This window comes from Phyllopteryx taeniolatus, chromosome 20 (genome assembly GCF_024500385.1).
Source record: "Phyllopteryx taeniolatus isolate TA_2022b chromosome 20, UOR_Ptae_1.2, whole genome shotgun sequence".
Lineage (NCBI taxonomy): Eukaryota > Metazoa > Chordata > Actinopteri > Syngnathiformes > Syngnathidae > Phyllopteryx > Phyllopteryx taeniolatus.
The window spans coordinates 11,698,773-11,720,091 of NC_084521.1; the positions used below are offsets into that span (position 1 = coordinate 11,698,773).

A 21,319-nucleotide genomic window follows, 5' to 3' on the forward strand; every position below is an offset into this window, starting at 1 on the left:
TTTTGGAAACCAAAGTCGCTGTAATAAAATACAGTATGTTATGTCCCATGTGGATAATTTGTTTAATGCTGTATTGTTGCAACTCAACTGACTTCACAACAAGCAGAAGGTTTGGCAGATTGCGACCAATTCCTCAAAAAAGAAGCTTCAAGCTGTTTATTGACATTCCCCTGCTGAAGTTTACTGTAAAACTAAACAGAAAACAAAGAGAATTAGACGTATTTAGAAAGACCACATTCCCTCAGCGTCGGCTAACAAGTCGGTTTATCCTAATGAACTGCAACAAACAATGCAAAATGCCATAGGCGGGCTAGCGAATCGCATCAGTGTTGGGGTGTTATAACCCTTTAAGCAATGGATAATTGCTCACAACGGTGAAGCAACACATAAAGACAGATAATATAAAAATACCCACAGGCATATATTTTTTTATCTTCGTCCAAGAATGACTAATATTACTCCATCTTACTGAGTTGTGACCACCATCTCCATGTATATCCGTATGTCTGTATTATACTGCCTCTGGATGGCCAAGGCACGCACACAAGAAGCAGCAGCACAACGTCCATTGGATTGAAGCAAAAAAAAAAAAACGAGGCAAAAACTGTCTGAAATCTTTACATTTTGTTTAATTATGTCCTTATAGTATGTTTAATCAAGTAAAATATTATACAGCGATATTTTTCTCATTACATATACCATATAGTATAATGATTATATACAGTATAATGATAGATGCCCCCTTCCCAATACAAATAGTTATGTGAATCCTGGAGGTGTTGTTGACCTACGCATCAGAGAAACCCAGTTCAAATGTATGCCATCAGATTCATAATAATCTAATAGACTACTGTACAAAACTGTAATAATCCATCATAATGACAAGTAGTATGTTGTAAATACAGTACATCCACATGCACATTTGATTACTTTTGATTAGCAAATTCAGGAATGTTCCATTGTACCTTACACACAAGGCAGCACACTAACTGAAAATTTATTTGTTTACACATTTAATTAAAAACATGACAGTGACACAAATACATGATTTATTTAACAAGGTTTAACAAAGTTCAACTAACAAAACACATGTGGCAATCTGCTCACATTAATTAATTTGATAATCAGCATCTCTGGTGAATAGTCTGAATATGATGTATTTTATTTAAACTATTTATATTTTTGTTATCTTATTGGATAAATATTTATTCCTAACTGTGCCACATGTACGTGGCACAGTTACATGCTTATAGTGCGTTTTTGTGTAGTAATGATAGTTTCTATAATTGCGACACATGATACTGGTGGTATAAAAGGGATGGATTCAGTTGGGCATGTCGCCACAGAAGGCCCAGGAACCAAATTAACTAAATTAAACTGTTTAATATTGTGGTTTTAGTTTACAATGGTGTCAAACTGCATTGCATCATTCAGATATTTAGATGCTGTTCACAACATTTTTTGACTCTCTGATGAAGCTAAATCAGTATGATACAGTAGAATTCATGATGGATATTGATAATAAACAGTGTAAATTAACAGTATCAGACCGAACATATGATTGAGCCAAGGCAACTGTTTTACAGTAGAAAAATCTCACGGCACACCACCAAACAAAAAATGCCACAAAAAATATGAACACTGAAATAAAGATGAGTTAATATCAATTTACTCACAAATTGACTCGCTCTGTGTGAAATCTGGGCCTGTTTCATCAAACACAAAGCTGATATACTTGCAGGAAGACACACACCACTTCAGAAAAAAAAATAATTGTTGACATTTTTTCAGATTTATTAAAAAAGAAAAACTGAAATATCACACAGTATTCAGACCCTTTGCTCAGTCTTTAGTAGAAGCCCCCTTTTGAGTTAATACAGCCATGAGCCTTTTTGGGAATGATGCAACTAGTTTTTCACACAGTTCCTTTGACCTCATGATTCTTATTTGCTCTGACGTACACTGTGAGCTGGAAGGTCTTATATAGACAGGGGTGTGGCTTTCCTAATCAAGTCCAATCATCCATCCATCCATTTTCTGAGCCGCTTCTCCTCACTAGGGTCGCGGGCGTGCTGGAGCCTATCCCAGCTGTCATCGGGCAGGAGGCGGGGTACACCCTGAACTGGTTGCCAGCCAATCGCAGGGCACATAGGAACAAACAACCATTCGCACTCACAGTCATGCCTACGGGGAATTTAGAGTCTCCAATTCATGCATGTTTTTGGGATGTGGGAGGAAACCGGAGTACCCGGAGAAAACCCACGCAGGCACGGGGAGAACATGCAAACTCCACACAGGCGGGGCCGGGGATTGAACCCGGGTCCTCAGAACTGTGAGGCTGACGCTCTAACCAGTCGGCCACCGTGCCGCCCAAGTCCAATCAGTATAATAAAAAAAAGCTGGACTCCAATGAAGGTGGAGAACCATCTCAAGGATGATCAGAAGAAATGGACAGCACCCGAGTTACATATGAGTTTCACAGCAAAGGGTCTGAATATTTATGGATGTGTGATATTTCAGTTTTTCTTTTTTAATAAATCTGCAAATCCAACAATTACATTTTTTTCCTGTCAATATGGGGTGCTGTGTGTACATTCTTATTTTAGCAAATGGCTGCAATATAACATCCATCCATCCATTTTCTGAGCCGCTTCTCCTTACTAGGGTCGCGGGCGTGCTGGAGCCTATCCCAGCTGTCATCGGGCAGGAGGCGGGGTACACCCTGAACTGGTTGCCAGCCAATCGCAGGGCACATAGAGACAAACAACCATTCGCACTCACAGTCATGCCTACGGGCAATTTAGAGTGTATATATATATATATATATATATATATATATATATATATATATATGTATATAGGTTACCTATATACTATTTATCCTGCTAATATAAAGGCTGTACATATATTCTCAAATATTTTATTCTACTATCAATATTTTATCAATATTTATATTTTCTTTCTTCAAGAAAAGTAATACAGTGACGACCATGTGTGGTAAGGTGGTGCCCTAGCGCCCTCTATTGACCAGCCGCCACTGACCAACTAACCCCAAATTATTAGGCCATATTACCCAATCAGAAGTACTATATGTAATTTCAGGTATAGGGCACATAAAAGCTAAAGAGGAATTTGATGTAAAAGTTGAATCCAAGGTACAATTTAAAAAAGCAATTATTTATAAAAGAAATCATTCATTAAGTCATTCATTTTCTGTGCCGCTGTTGTACATGTTGCACATGTGTCTGCACAGATGAGCGGTTCTGGTTGTGAACATCTGGTAAGTCTGTGGAGTTTTCTTTTCTCCCCATGCTTACGTACGTTTTCCCCAAGAACTTTTCCCACATTCCAAAACATGCGTGTAGTTGAATTAAAGACAAAATTGTTCATAGGTGTGAATGTAAATGGTAGATCGTCTTTCTGTGCCCTACAATTGGCTGGAGACCAGCACAGTGTGTGCCCCGCCTCTTGTCTAAAGTCAGCTGGGATAGCCTCCAGCTCATTTGTGACCCTAATAAGGACATGTAGTATAAAAAATGGACGGTATATACTGCATGAGCATGATCACTGCTTAACATTAATATATGTAATTATTCATAGTAATACTGTAGTGTGTGCATGTTTTAATACAGTCAGTAGAATAACAGGAAAGGCAAAGGAAGAAATACATTAAAACAAAAAGTTTGTATGTATATAAATGTTTCACAGACATTTTTTTCATGATGTGACTTGGCAAAGTGTATGTGTACTCGCAAAGTTCATTGACAGTGATGCTTCTTGTGTCGTCCATAAATCTGACAGAAATCAATGTAAAGAAAACAAAGTTCAACTGAGACCGCACATTAAGTCACAGTGCTGTCAGGTCGTCTGCAAATGTGAAACATATTGATGTCCTGTGGCGGCTTGCCCCAAAACGAAAAAAAAAACAAAAAAAACATTAGCTCTAAAACGAACATACTTATGTGGGCACTCATCAATATTTGCAATGACAGGCACATTTTATATTGGATTGAATCTTGAGGAAAAATGACTGTGTTTTCAATCTTGACACTCATTTCATTTAGTCTTGCTTGTATTCTGAGAAGACTGCAAATACCTTAAGTGTTAAGTTTACGATAAATGTTCTATTCGTTTTGATTATTTTGTTCATCCCAGCTCCGTCTGAGTCAACCAATCAGCTGCCATTATTCCCATGCATTCTACCTACCTGTGTCTCATCTTTGCATCAGACAGCCAGTTCAGGTCTTCAGTTTGAATCCAGTCCGGTTGGATTCCCCTTTGTGTGTGATGTGGTTGTTGATCCTGGGCATTGTATGATTATTTTTCCTGGTATTTTGGGACGGTATTGGGGGTGGGGGTACGGGGGATTGGGGCGTGTCAATAAAATGACTATTTCAAAGTCAAAGGAAACATGTCATCAGTTTGAACATTAAATATCTTATCTTTGTAGTGTACTCAATTCAATATAGGTTGAACATGATTTGCAAATCATTGTATTCTATTTAACACAACGTCCCAACTTCATTGGAATTGGGGTTGTAATTTGACATGTACATCTTGAAACCTTTGTCCATCCTGTCAGCTGACTGGATGATTTTTGCTTTAATGATACAATTCATCACGTTCAGAAAAAAATTCAGAATGTCTTGAAGTGACCTTTTGAAAACGAAGTCAGTTTGCGTGATAGTACGTACAGTATATAGACGAGGTGGAAATAATCGAGCTGGCTGAGTTTCTTACAACGGAGGTGTGTGGCATGTAGGCAAATCAAATTTGCCTCAGAGTCTATAGGAACTCGGCATGTTGCGCTCTGCTGGGAAAAGTCCAAAGATCAATAGCAATCACATGAAACTTTGGATTCAATGAAACATTTGTTGGCTAACTTTTTTATGTTGTACTAGTGCTTGTGGTTGGCCTAAAGTTCACTTTCTACACAAAATAACAATCAGTTGTGTGGGTGTGAGCATGCTTGCAGTCTTGCATTGCATAATTCTGGCAAGTGAAAATGCTGAGTGGCTAGTAATATTTGGGAAACCACCAGCCACCGTGGCTGGTAGGCAAAAAGGTGAATGTCAAGTCCTGAATACGTTGTATTATTAAAATAATAATATGAATATAATAAAATGGAATGTTGTGGGCGGCACGGTGGACGACTGGTTAGCTCATCAGTTCTGAGGAACGGGGTTCAAATCCCGGCCCCGACTGTGTGGAGTTTGCATGGGTGGGTTTTCTCCGGGCACTCCGGTTTCCTCCCACATCCCAAAACCATGCTTGGCAGGTTGATTGAAGACTCTAAATTGCCCGTAGGCATGAATGTGAGTGTGAATGGTTGTTTGTTTCTTTATGCCCTGTGATTGGCTGGCGACCAGTACAGGGTGTGCCCCGCCTCTCTCCCGAAGATAGCTGTGATAGGCTCCAGCACGCCCGTGACCCTTGTGGGGATAAGCGGTGCACAAAATGGATTGATGGATGGAATGTTATGTATGTTTAAACATTTTAAAATAAAATACATTATAGAACTAATCAAGATAAAACACCACCACTGTATTTATTTTGTGATGTGATGTCTACTAATTCACATTTATTTTCATCACTTGTCATGTCAAACTATTTTTATCCTCAGGGGGAAAGCTGATACATTTTTCTTCAAGTGGGTGGCACAACCAAAGGTGTAAATGAAGAAATTAAATGAGTCATTTCAACTAAATGTACAGTGTTTTAATAGGTGGGAAGGGGGGGCTTTCCACTACTTTCAACAAATGTTTTATTAAAAATGCATCAAAAGAACACACAAATAATAATAATAAAAATAACATGGACTTTAAATTGCAGCAAATATGCTAAATTGCAGTGATAGCAAGCTTAAGAAGCAAATCCCAACGATCTGTTTGAAATGTAATGCACACTAGGCATCCATGCACCAACTAATAAGAGGCTAGGCATATACAATACATATAGCAATGTTTGATCATGATCTATGATCATCTGTGCAGGCACCATACAAGTTCAGTCCCACTCTGTTGCGGTGTGAATGGTTGTTTGACTATACAGTTTATTTTTTATTGATGTATAACCTTTATTTATCCAGGTAAGGCAATTGAGAGCAGATTCTCATTTGCATTGGCGACCTGGCTTTTTGACCAAAGTCGTCCGGGATAACCTCCGGCTCCAGCTTTTGACACTTAACAAGCAGAAAAAGGTTGGATGGACAGATGGATGTTTTCCAAGAAAGGTATTAAGACATTGGTATCCATGCCCCATTCCACAGTTGAGGTTAAAATTAGAAAACTGAGCTACAACTTTAGCCAACTTTAACAAAACAATTATACATTTGTAATTACAATATTACAATTACTCGTTACGATAAATATAAATGGTGTTTGTGTCACTCTTCACTTTTTAGCACCATCATCGGTGTCTATGACATGGAATAGAGTGATGTTGAATATGACCTGATGTCCATTATTCCAGGCGTACAACACTCTCTCCCTGGCATTGTAGTCAAGCATGGAGATATGGAAGTATTGATTGAAAAACGGAATGTCTATGTACTCATATGTTGAAGTCTTTGTAGAGTATGCGTAGTAAACCTTTGCTCCTGACAGGTGAGAGTTGGTAATATAGAGCGTCCCACAGATCATGAATGACTCCCCTGCATTCCTTTTGGAGTATTCTGTGGTCCAAGTGTTCAGGACCTGCAGTGTGTCTGGATCAATCTGGGAAATGACAACATTTCCAGCGTTTTGGTTGGTGGCATATGCAACCCACATTCCCAGTTCATCCGCCATGACGTCGATGTCTGAATACCCTCCCCACGTGTACGGGTACATGTTATGGAAGCCAGCAAACTCCAAAGCTCGCTGGGCCAGCACGGTGCCTGTCTCGAAGCTGTACTTGACGATAATGTTGCTCTGGTACTTGTTGTAATAAAGTGAGCCATTGTAAACAATGTGATTGGTTCCCTCCCATTTGAATGGAAGGCTGTAAGTGCGAGCCACCACTCCTGCCGTGAAGTCCTCCATTGTCTTGAACTCTCGGACGAGCTTACTATTGGTATAACCGTCCATGTACCAAACCTATGTCAAAGAGATTGAATGGGTGGATATATTGATAAGAGGGTTGGATTGATGAATGGTAGGGTTGGTAGGGGTGGACATTGATAAATGGGTTGGCGTTGGGTGAATTGGTTCAGGGATTGATGATTGAGGTTGGACAGATGAGTGGATAAATAGTGGGTATGTTTGATGGATGGGTGGAGGGTTATTTTGATAAATAGGTTGAATCGGTGGACATCACAGTAATATCCAACACGACATATTACAACAACAATACAGTATTAATGAAACAATAAAGTGTGTCTAGAAATAGATTGCATTTTTTATTTTTGTTTGCTCAGTGTGCAAGTTACATAGATATTGGGATGTATTGTTGATTGTTTTCTTTTTTCAATCTCTGCATCCTGCATGGTATACTATTGATATATGGTATTGCTTGATGTATGTGAGCTCTACCCTTTACATATGTCAGTCATAAAAGTATAACAAATGTCAAATTGAGCAAATAAACACATGGTGTTAAACTATAATTCCAAAGAAAGAACATTTAACTCACTCTGTTGTATCTTGTAGATACAAGTGAATCAGTCATCCATGCCCCAAAGCGGGTTCCAGAGGTCTTTATTGTAACAGGCCCATTGATTTTCATTAACTTTCCGCATGCTGTTAATAAAGAAATGGCGCAGTCAAATGAAAGTGCTGGACTTGATTAAGTGTTTGAGAATGCGTTTGCTTCAGGAGAGTGTGTACTTGTTTGGACCATCTTGGAGTTGCTATGACATTTCCTATGAGTGTCAATTTGGTATACAGTGTATTAACCAATTTGAAATAAAAAGACCTTGCAGAAGAAAGGTGCAACAAATATGGTATGATATGCTACCACTGAATTGTCTTTATGCATGCGTTCTTATTATCCGAAGATTAAATCATGTCGGGAAACATGAGTGGACTCATGAATGACCTGAAGACATTAAAGCAGAAATAATGGGTGCTGTTACTGAAGATCTGAATGTCACAAATAATTTTCTTGGCTATTTGGATCCCCTTTTAATAGCCACATTTACAGTAAAGAGGGAAACGTTTCGCTCTCTGTAAAATGAAGTTGTTGGGCTTGTTGGTGATCTACTACATTGCTCTCTTTTACGAAGATCCCAAATAGCAGGTGCACAATTGCATGTGTAGTCAGTCTAACTGATTGTGTTAGCTTTTGTCAACAGGTGTAAAAGTGGTGGAGAGTTTTGCGCTTTAGGTAGCTCTGTTGGTTTTCACCATGGAGCATTTGGGAAAGTACCACAATCGTCCTTCCGCATCTGTTTTCAAGATTTCCCATCTGTTTGTGTGAGCAATCAAGTTTGCGCCCGTTATTGCACAAACCTTTGGTAAATCAGGCCCTGTGTGTTGGCGGTATTATTTATATGAATGAGTTGATGTCATAGTAGGGGCAAAAATATGAATGGCTTACTTAAAGACACATTTTCTGACATAGACAGCTCACACAATGTGTACTTTGTGTAATTTAACACTTGATTGTTGAGCCAGCACTCCAATTGTGTATACCAGTATTTAAAAAGACACTTTTCCATGATACATCCTCTTTTAAAAAATTATGACAAATCCCATTACCCTTTGTGCTTATATTGAACTGTCAACTTTGGGTTTAGCAGCATGACCATTTTGAACAATATAGACATGTCTTATGTGTAATAAAATTGGAATAGTGTATGTAGTTCACTCACTTAATTTGCCCATACAACTGCGGAGCCTGTTATCCAGTCGCAGAAGCCGCTGATAGAGCTCATCGTAGTCATAGACTCCAAGTTCCTCCTGCATGCTTGTTAACACTGTTGATAGATTCCTGATCTCCTCCTTGAAGTGGGAAACGAGTGCAGCATCCATCTTGTACTGCTCCAACACAGGGATCAATGGCTTCAGCTGCTCCATCTTGTCTTGAAGCTCCTAAATGAAAGATGGCAATGGGGAGGTGACGGTAAGAGAATTTAATATATACACACTATATATAGAGAAATGACTAATTATTAATCACAAAGGAATGAATATGGTAAAGCTGGAGGTTTCTGGCCATGACGGATTTCCTGTCATCCTCAATCTGTCTGAATTTGGTCCTCAGGCCCTTCATCTGGTTCTCCATCTTCATCACATACTGAAAATCCCTCTGGGTTCTCAAGTTCAGCACCTCAATGGACTGAGACATGTTCTGCACCTATAACCCATCAAGTCGCAACAACATTGTGATGTGAATGTTTGATAAACACTATTAGGAAGGTCTAGGCTGCTACTGGAGAACATTCAGTTTTAAACATTGCACTATGTGCCTACCTTCTCTAGAAGATGGCGGAGCTGCCTGGTCTTAGCATCTCTGGAGCATAAATTTTGTTCTGGGGCCACTACTGTGCAGATACAACGCCCATCGGCATCCTGGGCCGAGCTGTACACCTGCCAGCCCTCTTTTGGCCCGATAGTCTGCAAGCACAAAACCGCTTTAATGATGTAGCTAAAGTAAAGGTGGCTTTGGCAAACATTAATTAAACAAGGAAAATGAAGGCCAATAAGGGAATGGGCAAATCTGTCTATTTTCTCAGTTCATTACATCACTGAGAAGCATTAGATGATGAGGTGATGGTGACAGAGGACAACAGCATGTCCTCAGGAGAGAATTAGGCGTTCATGAAGCAGCTTGACACACAGATCGAGGTAGGGCTGAAAACAAGAGATGCTGACAGAATGCATTCATAATAATTCATTATGTACTGTATGCCATCCTGCAGCACAAAACTGTCGCCATTTCACATTTACTCAGTGAATAATCAAAATTGGTTGCTACATACTGTACATTGCCATAATAATTCTGTATTTGCTTAAAAATTCCAATGTTGGAATGAGCTCTTTTCTTTTTTCTTTTCTTTTTTTTCTCTTTGAGATTTTGAGTTTTACCTCAGAATGAAAAAACAGGTATTACCCCATCATTGTACGTCATCCACTATAGAAAGGCTATGTCGAGTAATAATATCTTTTAACATGTCAAAATTAGGCGGCACGGTGGCCGACTGGTTAGAGCGTCAGCCTCGCAGTTCTGAGGTGCGGGGTTCAATCCCCGTCCCCGCCTGTGTGGAGTTTGCATGTTCTCCCCGTGCCTGCGTGGGTTTTCTCCGGGTACTCCGGTTTCCTCCCACATCCCAAAAACATGCATGAATTGGAGACTCTAAATTGCCCGTAGGCATGACTGTGAGTGCGAATGGTTGTTTGTTCCTATGTGCCCTGCGATTGGCTGGCAACCAGTTCAGGGTGTACCCCGCCTCCTGCCCGATGACAGCTGGGATAGGCTCCAGCACGCCTGCGACCCTAGTGAGGAGAAGCGGCTCAGAAAATGGATGGATGGATGTCAAAATTATATATAGTATTTTGTATTTTAGTGGGTGGACGGACGACCGGTCCTCGGAAAACTAGTCCTCAAAAGTGCGTTCGTAGGACAACTGGTCCTCAGAAATGTGCCCAACTGGTCCTCACAATGAATTTAACATTTAAAAATTTTTTTTTGTTTTACAAATTTAACAACTTAACTTAAACTTACTTTTTCCCCCTTTTTTACAAAAAAACAAAGACTATAAATTGCTAACAAATCAATCTTTATTATAAATAAGAGTATGATAGGTTTTTCACACTTTAATACATAACAAAGAAAACTGTATCACACTTTTTTTTAATGATTATTATTTTTTTTACAAATCAGATCTATTTATCACAGTTATAAGAAATCTCAGTATATATACCAGTTGATCATTTAAGGTGGTCCTAGAGGACCAGATGTCCTTGATATGCGCTTTTGAGGACCAGTTGTCTGAGGACCGGTTGTCCTGCAATCGTTTTAGCATGACAAAAATGACCATTTATTGTTATTGCGACAACCTTGTTGGCGTGCATGCTGCTGATTGCAGAAACTGCAACTTGCCACTACAGTAAGTGGTTGGGCAAAGAAATGCAAATTTGTCCCGTCACACAATTTTGCCTCTTTTGTTAATAGTTTACCCTTGGTAGAGGTCTGTGCTCTACTGGGTGCTATTCTAGTTTCTTTATAATAAATTCATGTACAGCCAAGGTCAGAGTTTCTTTTACTCCCTATTATTGCTTTTTTTTCATGAAGTAACTTCACTAAACAGAATGTTTCACTCACACACTTAAAAAAATGCATATGCTTGACTCAAAGTACAAGAAACAGTCACTTAAGATACTGCACTTGCATAAGCAACCTGGAAACTGATTCCTCTATTAATTATTCCCATTCATTCTGTTGCAGTTCAATCGTGATGGAAGACAAAACCCACTATCCACAAAAATACACTCCAGGGCTCAGCCGAGACTAATATTTGGTTTCAGCAACCTTGAGTGTGTCTAGACCAGTGATTCTTAACCAATGTGCTGGGGCACATTAGTGTGCCGTGAGCGCTCTTCAGGTGTGCCGTGGGAAATTATCAAATTTCACGTAATTGCTCGAAAAATTATTTATTTACAAGAAATAATGCATCTTTGTTCATCTATTTATGCCAGTGAGGCATAGTGACAGAAATAACAAATGAATGGTCTTCCATTAGATGGCAGGAAGTACATACAGTAATTAATGTATCCACTTTTTGTGACATTTTTCTTTGGTGGTGTGCCGTGAGATTTTTCAATTGTAAAATATGTGCCTTGGCTCCATAAATGTTGGAAATCACTGCTCTAGACAGTGCTTCCCACAACACAGAGGAGATTTTTGTCCATGCCTTAACCTTCAGACAGACCTCAAGAACTCTCATTTAGCCTCATTTAAAGTTCAGATGAATTTAGGAATCAGATTCCACAGAATGATGATTGTTGATTATATCTCCATCTGTTGCAGTGTAGCACACAGATTGCTCGCTGAATTACGACTTTTTTTGCCCATTCAACACATGAATGTGAACACAGCCTTTTCTGGAACACTAGCACAATGTTCTCATTAGTGCTTACATGAGCCACAGTACGCTTTGTGCTGCAGGGGAACTTTCCTTTCTGCCAGCTCTGCATGCCGTTATATCCTGCACACTTATTCTGCCTTTGTACCCAATCTTGAATTGTAAAACAAGAGAAGAGCTTCCAATTTTAGCTGGTCTCCAAGGTGGTCTGTCTTTGTTTGCTCACAGTCAACATGCTGCACAAAGGAAGACGACCCAATGTGCTGACTGTATGCAAAACACCTTGCGCTATCTTAGAGTACCACTGAGCCTGGTGTAACCTTTCGAGGTCGTGTGGAGAATGCTGCAATCAACTTGTAATTTACCACACTTTTTGTCTGCTTTTTTGTCTCTAAAACTCTCTCTTGTCACAATGTTGCAACAAGTCTCCAAGGGCTCTTCAAATGGCCTAAAATGCTGCAGCACAAGTACTGAAAAAAGAGAGATTTCTTCTGTACTAGCAGAATATAATTTATCATTGCGGTACAGAAAATGGATGGATGGATGGATTATTTTGCTCTTGTCCAATGCTCTATATGATCAATAACGACTGCATCTTAAAGAATACGCTCGCAGAGTTTAGTCCTACTTGTAGTTTCAGAACCTTGTTTTTTTTTTCCACAATCAAACGCATATTAATTTTTTTAATGTAAATAACTTGATAGGACTAGAGTGGGGAGTGCTGCTTTATTTCTATCAAAGGTTAAATTAAAGGGAATACTGGGGTTGAACACCATTCCAGGATAGTGACCACCTTCCGAATTGTTCAGATTTTAAAACCACACTGTTGCCATCATAAAACCTTTATTCACTGTGATACTTTTTTAAAATTGAATTTATTATACTCATCATAATCTGTCAAGGGTAAATTCAATTTAATTTTTATTTTCTGCTGTATGTACTGTATATTTATTCTGTTGCACACCACCCGAATAACATCTGCAAGCATGCAAGGAGCGATGTCAGCGAGAAAGGGGCACGCAAACAGTTCTTGAGCAGCGGGGCGATTGATGATGCCTTGCTCAAGGGCACCTCGACAGTAGCAAGAAAGCACACTAGCATCTCTCCAAACACTAGTTGCCATGTTTACATTTCGTCCACAGCGGGAATTGAACAGTGATTATTCAGTTACAAAGTTCAAGTCCTTACAAAATGTGTTAAAAGATAACATTAAAAGATAACTCGAATGCAATGCAAAACACAAACAAACAAGAAGTCGATTTGTGAAATTTAGATGCTCACCATGCTGAAGTTTCTTCACACGTATACAGAATAAGTCATGGAGGAGGTTCAGGAGCATTTCACTGCACCGCCATCACAACACAGTGTCTTATTTTAGGTTCTAGGTGCAGCGTGTAAATGAAAAGTAATCAAATGCAAGCATTTGTGCCATGATAGGACAATTGGTAAATACAGGAGCCAACAAATCACACATCAATATAATGATTTTATATGTATCTTTGAAGAGACTACAATGCCCTTCATTTAGCAAATTAGGGAATGGTATTTGTTTGTCAGTCAAACCAAGTGGGCACATTCTTTAACAAGCATTGGAGTGAACAAATAGTCCCACCTTTATTTTATATCTGTTATTAAAAATACATGCGTTGCACAAATAATTCCCAGGTTAATGTTGTCAATGCATAACACCCTCTGAGGCATCCTGCTTATTCTGTTCACGCCCACAGGGTAGCTGACCCTAGCTGACATTGACAAAAATATCCCTACATATGGTCAATTGTGGGAATAGTCAATTGCATTACACAGCTGGGATAGGCGCCAGCCAGCACAACCTCGACCCTAGTGAGGAGAAGCGGTACGGAAAATGGATGGATGGATGCATGGATTGCGTAGCGATGTTAGATCAAGCTTGGTTACAATATAGGGCCCGTGCATGTCACTGTCCAGAATTGGTTTTGTACGACTTTGCCCTGGACTAGCCGCGAACCAATCACAGGGTACATACAAACAAACAACTATTCACATTCAAATGTGCACTGATGGGAACCTTCAATTAAACTAAGGTAGGTGTTTTTTTTTTTTTTTGATAGGAAGAACAGAACTCTACTCAGAGATGTAAATGTGCTAAAACCATATCAAAAGATATGTTTGGGACAATGCCAGTGAAAGTAGTGCACAAACCTGCTAACCTAAAGACGGAGACTGAAGCAGATGCTATTTATCTACTTGTCAATCTGCCTGTCCAAACAAGCCACCGCGGTCTAATGTGCTCTACTGTTATGGATGATCATACAGCCCAAAGGAGTGAACACTTCAGCTCTAATGGCAGAGGAAGATGAAATTTGAATGTGCAGCCAGTTCTGTAATCAGACTAAAGCAGACGTCGGAGAGAGCCATGACGAATGGTAACGCCCTAAAGATAGCAACACTCGCAACAGGTTGCAGTAATAACGCTGACAAAGAGAACACTTCATAGCGTGGAGACCAAAAGACAAGATCCTTCATCCCACATGGGACTTTGATGAAATGCGTGCAGGAAGATTAGTTTCCTAGAGGTGTGCCGCACACTTGTCGTCTTTGACTTCAGTCAAGACCGGAATGTGTTTTTCTGAAGGAGGGCAGCCCATTCAGATTCAGATCTTCTGCAGTACACAAATTGTAACAGTACATGAACGAATCTTCCGGAACACAGTAACCATATTAACCTTATGATTGTAACTCTAGAGTTGAAATTAGTATTCATACGAGCAACTGACGTGACGGGCCTGTTGATGCTGAAGTCGGTTGAGCAAATAGCTCCCAAAGTTGTTGATGTGACTTCTACCAGTACTTGTTCAGCTTTCAGGTCAGATTGGAACCTGAAGTGGCTTCACTCCTTCATGTGGTTGATATGGGTCATTATCGTCCCTCACAGTGTTTATGACTGAATAACGGACACATTCAAGGAAAGTGCTCTCCGAAATACCCCTGATGAAAATGTAGGTGCATGTGTGAAAAGCGACCTTTTTTAAAAGTTCATTTGAGTACCCTCTATCAAAAGTGCATCCATTTTAAAAAGAGCTGTACATTATAATACGCCCAAAACAATCATGTGTCCTATCATAACACACAGCACAAACATGGCAGACAGGCCTCTACGAAAACACAATATCGTTTTCGAGTTCAACCCTATTTGAGGATGTCATCTATCATCCTCTTGTTGTTGTTGTTGTTTTTCTGTACATATGCTAAATTGCAAGGTATTTTCTACTTCCTGCTGAATGACAGTGCAAAAGCTACTACAGTGTTAAAAAGACTGCTGCGGAGGGAGCAGATCCATTGTAATTCCTCTATCCACATTTTTATTCAGATTCTTATCAACAGTGTGATACATTCTTGCTCGGAACATCTGCCATCCCATCACAAAGTTGAATTTTAAAAAAATGTTTGTGTAGGCATTGTGTATTCATTCAGAAAATAAAATGGCACAAGACCTCTCTCACCTTCGTGCTGTGCTTGCTGCTATATTAAGGAAAACTGAAGAGAGCCTCACACTGTCCAGAAATAGTTCAACATTATCAGTCCATTACTCCATTTGCTTGCATCTGTGCACATCAGGCTCAGCACAGATACCCAGACTTTCCTTCCCCCCTTAGTTCCACCAGGGTAACACCCAGGAATTCACAGGTCAACTTTGAGGCATAGTCTGTCCTGTATGTTGTAGGTCTGCTCCGAGGTCTCCTCCAAATTGAACATGCTTGGAACACCAGTGAAGTGTCTTGGAGCCACCTAAAATATGTACAGTAGATGTCCGATCTCAGTGTTCCATGTCCCTACAAAGACCTTTGGCAAATAAAACTCAACTGCCAACTGCCTAGATAGCACTGGACCATCACGGTCGCAGAGAGAATGAACTCATGTGGCTCATTTGGCTGATCTGGATTCAGGGAGGGGTCCCAGTGTCCTGCGTCTGGGCGAGATGTGGTTTCTTGCCGTTGTTGTTTCGATGAGAGATTACACAAAGGTTTTTGCTCCACTGGATGAGTTGAAAGCAGGTGACATTGCACAACGTGAAATGGCTGCCTCACCAATTTACTGCTTGTTCACACTGTGCAATGGAGCTTGAATTGAATCTTGGCTCTGACGGAGTGACTATTAAACTCCCGCAGTCATGGCAGTCCCTTGACGAAACGTCAAATAAACAAGGCCTTTATTGCCATAACGTAACCAATAAATTGAATCCTAGGTTGAAATTGTGGATGTGCATTTCCCCTCTCTCTCCTTGTCATTTCATTCCATTATTATTTAGTTATTTCATACTTTCTGTTGATGATACTATGACAGGATGCGGTGACGTCATTTTCTGCTGTTTACTGCCCAGTTGACATTGCAAATGACAATCTGTTCTCAATTGCCTCACTTGGATAAATGAAGATTAAATAAATAAAAAAAAAAAACATTTCACAATGTTTTCCTGTTTGTTTGTTTTTTCCACCGTCAGAGAGGTAGACACACTTTGAGAGGATTTCTCTCGATATCTGACACGGCTTGATATCATCACAGCTCGTCTTTGGTCGGGCGACGACTATATTTCATTTTTGCCATTGTCTCGCTGTAATGCGTACAATCAGTGTTTTTCAGCCCCAGTGGCTGAATTTCCTTATGATTGTGAATATTTTGTCTGACACGGCCAAAGTCGTAAAGTGTAGCACAGGTTTTAGTCTTTACCATCACAGAGGACCAATTTACCTTGGGAGACCCTATCAGTGGCATAAAGTACCCGACACATAACTTCTAGAATCACAAGGGTGTCATGTTCTGTGTTTTGGGCTGCTGGCAATGTGCCTTATTCTCTGTTCCCATTGTGGGCTGGTTAATTGGTGGTTGTTAATTGGCTGAGTCCCCTAGCTGCAGCTGCCTGCAATCAGCCTTGGTTGCTATTTAGGTGTGGCTCCTGGGGAAGCAAGGTGTTGGGGTATTGTATTGGTTGCCGTTTTGGTTACCTTGCATTCTGTTTATTAGACTACGTCTCGTCTGCTCCAGGAGTACTTACGCTTTTTTTTTTATTAAGTAGTTCCGTGATTTTGTGTCTGTTTCCTCTATCTAGGTGTTCAATTTTTTTTTTTGTCTTTTAGTACTTCTGTGAATTTCTGTTTTGTTTTCTATCTTGTGTAGATATTTTTTGTTTCACTCTTTTGGAACCTTGCTTCCACTGTGGCTCTGTCCACCATTTTTTTTTGTTGGTGTCGCGCTCCCTTTGTCTTATTTCTCGCAGCGACCATTGGTCACCATTGTTTTTGTTTCCCGTTATTATAGTACTTTGCACACGTGTTACCTTTGTAGCCTCGTGTTATTGTTTTTCGCGACGGCGGTTTGTCGTTGTTGTTTCCATTATACATTTACTGTATTTTATTGTTGTCCATCTGTGTTTGAATACCCGTGTAACCGTTCCAAACATTTTTCATCTGCTTGATGGTCCATTCTCCGGCCATTGGCCGACCTTAACAAAGGGCACCTGAAATTGTTGATTCATGGATGGGCAGCAGTTTTCAATTTAAGATCAAAATGACCATATTAGTTTTATTTGTGTGTTGAAACTAAACCTAAATGTTGAAAGCGCAGTAAAGTGAATCACATTAATAACAGCTTTCCTGCATGTGGTCAACAAATAAGAAAACTTTCTCTCGGAATTTCTTTCGCCCTTCTTTATTATTTACTCAATTTCTACATTTCCCAAGATGTAGCATGAACACCTTATAGGAAACAAGTATTTTTTCAAAAAAACATGCAACCAGGTGCAGTGCCTATTGTGTCATCATACACAACAAAAACTCCACTCTTCATTCTGATCATGATGCTCTATTAGCAGCCACAGTGTAATTACCTGGCTGGCATGGAGCAGACGGAAAACTGTGCAATGCAAATATTTTGATTAGCTCACAAAGGCTCTGTTGGGGCTCACGCAACAGAGACACGGAAGCAAGATACACTGGTGCTTGTTCACCCTGGATGGCACTGGCTTATATCAAAATGAATATGTGCTTAAGGGCAGTTCTAACACATTAATTTACATGCCAGAAGTGGAGGGAGCTAAATTGCTCTATTCAATACATCGAGGAACAAAGCTGTGTGAGAGAAAGGTCTAGCAGCCTGTGTGTGACAGCTTAATACTTTGAGGCTTAGAGTAATTCCATGAAAGGTTTTCATTTTCAACTCATCTTTTAATACTGAAGCATATAACTGTAAGGCACCCCCAGCAATTAGCATGCAGTTTATGCACCAGTAATGTGAGATATTGCCCAATGGGAGTGGGCTATTGATTGATTTAAACACAAATAATGAATGATTATGCTTGCCCTGTAAACTCCTATTCTACAGTCAAAAGAATTCAAAATGGATCAGTCATTGAGTGGGTGGATGATTGCTGCTCTTTTGTTCCAAGCCATTCAGATGTTTTTAGGATTTCAGCCCCAGGGCATGGACAGCTCCTCATTCAACAAGAAATATATATATATTTTTTTTATCACTCTTCAGTGAAACAGACCATTGGATGTGTGCATATGGCCACAATCATTCGACTTTTGTAGGGTCGAGATGACAGTCATGTAAGATGACTAGTAGCAGAACCTGCACTGTTAAAATCAAACAGATGCATGCGTTTAACTTCAGCATTAAATCTGGCAGATTTATGTGCTGTTGATGTTGTGGACCTTACATTGTCAGAAATGGCAAGTGAGTAGTCAATGATGATTTCAGACAGATGACACAAGTCATTTTGCATCTAAAACGGCAACATTTATTTAAATGTGATATGTTTCCACAAAAGCAATGTTGATTGTAAATAGGATGGATTTTCAATTGTGGTGTACAAACAGGTGAAAATTTCAAACTGAGTTCTGATTTTAAGGGCTTGCGTCAAACCTGTAGCTTCATGGATTGTAATTATTCACATTCAAATGGATATATACAAGCAAAACTCCATTGGCGTTACAATTACATGTATCTTCCTAATGGTTATTTTCATTTAAAGGTGCCATTTTAGTAGTAGACCTCCAATGGTATCTACGTATATATTAAGTATTGGGAGGGAACGCTTAAAAACTATATCTCAGTTTGTTAAGGAGCAATCTTGAACAAGAAACAATGCAGGAAGAGTAAGGAAGTAAAAATATTTGCAATAAAACTCACCATAGTTGGGTACAATCCGAAGATGGTCAGAGATAGGAAGGAGTACAATATGCTCAACAGGAGCCGCATACTGACTGCCTGTGTGCAGCCACTTAGCTCTGAGCTGTATTCCTCCTTCATCACATGCAGTCCCACAGCGGCTTGTGCTTTTTTTTTAAGACTCTTGGAGCGCGCAGAGAGCTGGAAGAGAGCTCTGCTCGCGAATAAATGTCCGTTCGCTCACCGGCATCACACCCACCTCTCCTTGGTAGTCAGTGAGAGCCAAGGAAGGGACTATAAGGGTGAGGGCGAGAGTGACAAAGAGAGGGAGAGTAATAGAGAACTGTTGTGAGGGTTGTAGGGTCTGTTTGACAGATCGATAATTATCAATTAATCCAATATAAATATAAGAATGTACTGCATCCAAACAGTTAGCATGTCTGCCTCAGTCACAATTCTGAGGTTCAGTGTTTGAATCCTGTCTCAGTCCTTCCTACGCATGTATGGAGTTTACATATTTCCTCCATGTTCTACTCCTGCTTTCTCCCACATAAAAAAAAAAAAAATGCTGTTATGTTAATTGAGGACTCTAAATTGTCTGTAGGTGTGAATGTTCTCAAATCTTTTACATCGAGTACATCACTCAGCTCCCCCAGGTGCTATCATCATGGCAACAGTAAAATACAGTAGCGCAACAGGCCTACGTGGTTTTACTCCTAATAAATATGTCATATTATTGTAAGCAACTGTAACATTATGCCTAGTTTGAAGATTTAATTCAGTGACTGTTTCGCGTACCACTATTGGTGCTGGTGTCACACTTTGAGAACCACTACAGTACAGGCAGTCCGAGTCATCTGATCAATTATCAATTTGATGCATTATCGATCTAACATAATCTGTTATCAGGTTACTACGTTATAATCAATAGATTAGACTGGTTTTGAATGATGACTAATTGATCATCATTCAAAACCAGTCTAATCCATTCTAAATGCCGTGTATTATTAATCTACGCAGTTATCATTCCACAATGAAAGGACAGAGTGATGAAGTGTAGATAATGCAACTAGAGGTCACTTTGGTAAGACTAAAGATTATTGTAGCCAACCTTGTCCTGTCTGCTATAGGTGTTGTATAAAATCATCTCCTGTGGATTAAGTTGAGAACTACTGAAAAACGTTCGTTTTGTTTCTTTCTTATCAATATTCATAGGTCATGAGTCGACTGTGTCATTCGCTCGTCGATATAGCAGACTATTCTATTTCTTATCTACAGTATTCAGAACTGTTTTTATCTCGGTGGTATAGCTTGTGTGCAAGATTTATAGATTCATAGTTCGTTTTTGCTTAAGTGGCTGATAAAATAATAAATAACAGAATCTAATATCTGTGAAATATGTAATGTGCTCACCCGTCATGCAGTTTCCTCCAGACAGACTATATTGAAGAACATTCATAAACAGTTTCCCTGGGAACATCAAATATAATACATATAACGTTACACTGTTGGCAAAATCAGACTGTAGCTATCATACCTGCAGCAACAGCATCTGTAATAATATTTTTGATTGTTTGATCGCTTTTATTGAATGCATAAATGTCCTCCTTCGGTGCAGTTTATATGTTCAAAGGGGGTATCCATCCATCCATTTTCTGTACCGCTTCTCCTCACTAGGGTCGCGGGCGTACTGGAGCCTATCCCCAGCTATCTTCAGGCGAGAGGCGGGGTACACCCTGAATTGGTTGCCAGCCAATCGCAGGGAATATATAAAAAGCAACCATTTGCACTCACATTCATACCTACCGGCAATTTGGAATCTCCAATTAACCTACCATGCATGTTTTTGGGATGTGGGAGAAAACTGACACAGGCAAGGGGAGAATATGCAAACTCCACACAGGTGAGGGCGGGCTTTGAACCCCCATCTTCAGAACTGTGAGGCACATGTGCTAACCAGTCGTCCACTGTGCCACCCTAACACCAACCATTTAACTGAAAATATATTAAAATATATTAAAACATTTGAGCATGTACATTGTCATTTGAAATGGGCTTTTTGGCAGTGAACGATGTAACATAATTAGTATAGTGTGCCAAGATGTGAAAGCACAACCTATTGTATAGCATTACCCATAATTTCACCTTTTATGTGCACCAATTTGCTGT

General features: G+C 39.7%; 1 protein-coding gene across 2 annotated transcripts; it reads right to left on the reverse strand.

The window, feature by feature from the left end:
- Positions 1-5,703: 5,703 nt before the first annotated feature.
- olfm3a (olfactomedin 3a) lies at positions 5,704-19,506 on the reverse strand. Of its 2 annotated transcripts, none has more exons than XM_061758841.1 (6): positions 19,172-19,506; positions 9,393-9,536; positions 9,100-9,276; positions 8,792-9,011; positions 7,612-7,718; positions 5,704-7,076 (listed from the first exon to the last, which is right to left on the reverse strand). In XM_061758841.1, exons 1-6 carry the CDS (start codon positions 19,289-19,291, stop codon positions 6,393-6,395), a joined length of 1,452 nt encoding a protein of 483 aa, XP_061614825.1. In that variant the 5' UTR covers positions 19,292-19,506; the 3' UTR covers positions 5,704-6,392. The 2 variants fall into 2 exon arrangements, with proteins under 2 accessions (XP_061614825.1, XP_061614826.1); XM_061758842.1 differs by lacking the exon at positions 19,172-19,506 and adding an exon at positions 15,487-15,860.
- Between the last annotated feature and the right edge of the window lie 1,813 nt (positions 19,507-21,319).

Coding starts and splice junctions, on each gene's coding strand:
- olfm3a (XM_061758841.1), bottom strand. CDS start 19,291: ATGAAGGAGGAATACAGCTCAGAGCTAAGTGGCTGCACACAGGCAGTC. Junction 9,012..9,099: donor TTTACCATATTCATTCCTTT/GTGATTAATAAT, acceptor TCTTTCATTTAG/GAGCTTCAAGACAAGATGGA. Junction 7,719..8,791: donor CAGTTGTATGGGCAAATTAA/GTGAGTGAACTA, acceptor CTTTATTAACAG/CATGCGGAAAGTTAATGAAA.